A 4,830-nucleotide genomic window follows, 5' to 3' on the forward strand; every position below is an offset into this window, starting at 1 on the left:
TGAAACCAAGGAATCGCTGGATAGCTTTGACACCATTGGGACGTGGCCAATTGATTACGGCAGATACCTTCTCCGGATCCATGCGAAGACCTGAGTCAGAGATAATGTAACCTAAGAAGGGAAGAGACGGCTGTTCAAAGGCACATTTCTCCAGCTTGGCATAAAGGTGATTCTCTCTCAAGCGTAGTAGAACCAGACGAACATGCTTTCTGTGGGCGACCAGATCCGAAGAAAAAATAAGGATATCGTCCAAGTAAACCACCACACAGGTGTACAGAAGATCACGGAACATTTTGTTCACAAATTCCTGGAACACAGCAGGAGCATTGCATAAACCAAAGGGCATGACTAAATACTCAAAGTGCCCGTCCCTGGTGTTAAAGGCGGTCTTCCATTCGTCTCCAGAACGAAAACGGACTAAATTGTATGTCCCTCGAAGATCTAATTTCGTAAAAATGCGTGCTCCACATAGTCGATCAAACAGTTCCGGAATAAGAGGAAGTGGGTATTTGTTCTTAATGGTGATATTGTTAAGGCCCCGGTAATCGATGCAGGGACGGAGAGACCCATCCTTCTTGACAAAAAAGAATCCCGCGCCTGCGGGTGAAGATGACTTCTGGATAAAACCTCTGGCTAGATTTTCCTGGACATACTCAGTCATAGCTTGAGACTCAAGAGGATTCAATGGGTAAATTCGCCCCGTGGGTGGAGTAGTGCCGGGTACTAGGTCGATCGGGCAATCAAATGGACGATGTGGGGGCAAGATCTCTGACTCTTTTTTGTCAAAGATGTCCAAGAAGGACCAGTAGGCAGAAGGCAAACCTGCAGGTGCCAGATTAGACTGAGGAGACCTTACAGGTTGCACGGAGAGAAGACACCTGGTCTGACAGGCGTGACCCCAGCGCAGAACATCACCCGATCGCCAATCCAGGACAGGTTCATGAGTTCTTAACCACGGAAGACCCAGTAGGAACGTATGTGACAGCGAAGGCAGCACGTAGAAGGCAATTCTCTCCCGATGCAGGGCTCCGATCTGTAACTCCACTTCATCAGTGACGAGGGTAACGGTCTCCAGTAAGTGCCTACCATCGACTGAGGCTAACTGCCAGGGAGTCTCCAAAGACTTGACAGGAATGTGGAGTCTCTTGACTGCCTCTAACTGAATAAAGTTCCCTGCAGCAACAGAATCAACATAAGCCACTTCAGAAAAACGAGTGGTACCAAGATTAACTAAAATGGAAAGAGTTAAAGGTAGAGAGGATTCACAAAAACCTAGGGAGACCTCTCTTACCTGGCCTAGGAGGAAGCGTTTCCCTGTCTCACCGGACAGGAACGCAGAAGATGAGACGAGCTGCCGCAGTAGAAACAGAGACCCTGAGCAATTCTTTCTTTGTGGCGTAGTTCAGCAGGGTGAAGACGATCCACCTGCATGGGTTCAAGAGGCGAAACCGGAGGCGAAGAAGGCAATCTTGAGGAAGAAGTACTGGAAGAAACTGAAGGAAGGGCGAGAAGACCTTCTCTCTCTAGTAGTTTCACGAAGCCATTCCTGGAAACGAAGGTCGATGCGAGTAGCCAAGAATATGAGATCCTCCAAAGATGTTGGTGTATCTCGACCCGCCAGCTCATCCTTGATTCGAAACGACAAAGCTTGCCAAAAGGCTCCCACCAAGGCCTCATTGTTCCATCTTAACTCAGATGACAAAGTACGAAACTGAATGGCGTACTGGCCGACAGAAAGGGAACCTTGGCGGAGATTAAAAAGGGACTCGGTAGTTGAGGCCAAGCATCCGGGTTCATCGAACACCTTACGGAAAGTCTCCAAAAAGTTGGCGAGTTGGGAAACCAGAGGATCATGCCACTCCCAAAGTGGATTAACCCAGGCCAAAGCCTCTCCCTCCAGGTGAGACACAACAAAAGCCACCTTAGCCCGATCGGTGGGGTATAGTTGCAGCAAAAGCTCAAAATGTAATTGGCACTGGTTTAAAAAACCTCGGCACGACTTGGGATCTCCACTATAATGTGAAGGCTTGGCCAGGCGAGGTGATGGATGCGGAGCGGGAACGGGAGCCGACTGCATGGAAAGCAGTCGATTATCCAGCGAAGCAATATAATTTAGAATGTGACCCTAGGTGTCGCATTGCTGGGAGAGCTCTTGCTGAAGACTTGCCATCTGGGATGCGTTCCCGGGATCGGAGGCCTGTAACGCCTATAAACGGGACTCCATGGCTTTTAAAAAGGCCATGATCCTATTCTGATTCTCTCGAAGAACCCCAAGCTCTTTCTGCGCGGAAAAAGGAGTACCAGCGGGGTCCATGGCCTGATTGTACTGTGAGGATTAGACAGGGAATCTATGGGGTGAACCCACTGGACCGTGACAACGAACCTCCCACGGGCGAGCTGGCCAAGTGAACCACCCCCTATACAGGGAGCGTTAGGGGCAGGCCCGAGGGAGACTATCGCCACGGCAGCTGGTAGAAATGACTGACGGGTAGATAGGAACGGGAAGAGCGTGGAAATGCGGAGTGGACAGAGGAGACCAACAAGAGGACTAACCACAAGAGCAAGGACCGGAGGAGGGACACGGAAGGCAGGCTGGAGACTGGAACACGGATAGGAAAATGCCGGAGAACAAGCAGGCAGGCAGGCAGGGACACTGGAACACAGACTGGAAGGAAGACACTGGAGGAAATGCTGGCAGGAACACAGGAACACAGGAACTAGGAGGAAATAGGGAGAAGAACCAGATTAGATACGGAAGTGAGCGGTGAGCTACCAGACAGGAAAGAACACTGAGCAGCCAGAATCACTTGACGGAGGCAAATGACAATCAGGCACAGCCGATAGGAAGAGGTGGCCTGATAAAGAGAGTACAGGCATACCTTCTGGGTCAGAGTGCACAGGGTGGCGCAGAAGACACGGCCAGGCCTCAATGAAAGACGTGTGCGCGTGCGCCGAGGAATCCAGAGTGCGCGCGCACCCGAGGTGGAGCGGGAGACGAGCGCACAGGAAGAGAAGACCGGAAGCAACCAGGGACGCGCCGGGACGCCACAACGAGGTGAATATGAGGTACATGCGGCGAGGCAGGCGGAACCATAACAGTCCCTTTAAGCCTTAGTGTTTTCTTTCTTCTTTTTTAGACAGTGTGTCATGCCATGAATGCCCAGAAGATCAGTGGCCAAATGACTTCAATCAATGTGTACTGAAACCGATTGAATTTTTGTCCTACAAAAATGACCCTGCAGTTCTTGTAATTTCTGCAATTTCTGTCTTATGTTTTCTTAAAACATCTGCAATTTTGGGAATCTTTATTCTATTTCAAGACACTCCAGTTGTTCAAGCAAATAACCATACCCTGAGCTTCATTCTCCTGGCTTCCATCATGTTGAGTTTCCTCTGTGTATTTTTGTTTTTGGGTCGTCCTACACATGTTACCTGTATGCTTCGTCAGACTTCATTTGGGATCATCTTCTCTGTAGCTGTATCTTCTATTCTGGCTAAAACCATCATGGTCTACATGGCCTTCAAAGCCACCAAACCTGGAAGTTCCTGGAGAAGATTGATTGGTGTGAGGATTACAAACTGTGTGGTCTTCTTCTGCTCATTTATACAAGTTTTTCTCAGTATCATTTGGTTATCTACTTCTCCTCCATTCCCAGAGATGAACACTCACTTGTATAAGGACAGGATCATATTTCAGTGTAATGAGGGGTCAATGGTGGCCTTTTCCATGCTTCTGAGTTATATGGGACTACTTGCTGCCATCAGTTTCATTGTTGCTTTCTTGGCCAGGCATTTACCAGATTGTTTTAATGAAGCTAAGAACATCACATTCAGCATGCTGGTGGTCTGCAGTGTTTGGGTGGCTTTCATCCCATCCTACATGAGTGTTTCTGGAAAAAATACTGTTCTTGTAGAAATATTTGCTGTAATATCTTCAAGTGTTGGAATTTTAGGCTGCATATTCTTCCCTAAATGTTACGTCATAATGGTGAGACCAGAGTTAAACTCAAAGCGTAGTTTATCCAGGCAAATGAAAGCAAACTCTAGCACTTGACATTCTTGCGCATAGACATTTGTCTTATAGTTTCTTTAAAATGTCCTCATAAAGAATATGTGAGTAAGGCGGCACCTTAGCTTCATTTAAAGCCATTAAAATTAATACAAGAGAAATGGATATTTAGAAAGTAAGAGCTCTGTACATTTATCCTTGTCTATAGAAAATATGGTATCTGCATACATCAATGTATTATAGTGTTCGGATTACTCTCAAGTGTATAATGAAAGAAGGGTATGTGAGATAGCGCTACCTGAGTGGGTGGGGAGACACTCGCTTAGCACAGGATTAACCCCTTAATCCCATATGACGTACTATACCGTCGAGGTGGGGTGGGCCTTAATTCCCGGTGACGGTATAGTACGTCATACGCGATCGGCCGCTCTCACGGGGGGAGCGCGGCCGATCGCAGCCGGGTGTCGGCTGCATATCACAGCCGACATCCGGCACTATGTGCCAGGAGCGGTCACGGACCGCCCCCGGCACATTAACCCCCGGCACACCGCGATCAAACATGATCGCGGTGTACCGGCGGTACAGGGAAGCATCGCGCAGGGAGGGGGCTCCCTGCGGGCTTCCCTGAGACGATCGGTACAAGGTGATGTACTCACCTCGTACCGAACGTCTTCTCCCTGCAGGCCCCGGATCCAAAATGGCCGAGGGGCTGTATCCGGGTCCTGCAGGGAGCACTTCCGGGTCGGAGCAGGCTGCAGATGAAAGCTGCAGCCTGCTCTGATGAAAGTATGATCGCAGATCTGATAGAGTGCTGTGCACAC

At 49.0% G+C, this 4,830-nt stretch overlaps 1 protein-coding gene across 1 annotated transcript; it reads left to right on the forward strand.

The window, feature by feature from the left end:
• The first annotated feature begins 2,618 nt into the window (after positions 1–2,618).
• On the forward strand, positions 2,619–4,054 carry LOC143800535 (vomeronasal type-2 receptor 26-like). The gene is made up of 2 exons (XM_077281194.1): positions 2,619–2,757; positions 3,138–4,054. Exons 1-2 carry the CDS (start codon positions 2,619–2,621, stop codon positions 4,052–4,054), a joined length of 1,056 nt encoding a protein of 351 aa, XP_077137309.1.
• Positions 4,055–4,830: the final 776 nt, after the last annotated feature.

The sequence above is a fragment of the Ranitomeya variabilis genome, chromosome 1, assembly GCF_051348905.1.
Source record: "Ranitomeya variabilis isolate aRanVar5 chromosome 1, aRanVar5.hap1, whole genome shotgun sequence".
Classification (NCBI taxonomy): Eukaryota; Metazoa; Chordata; class Amphibia; order Anura; family Dendrobatidae; genus Ranitomeya; species Ranitomeya variabilis.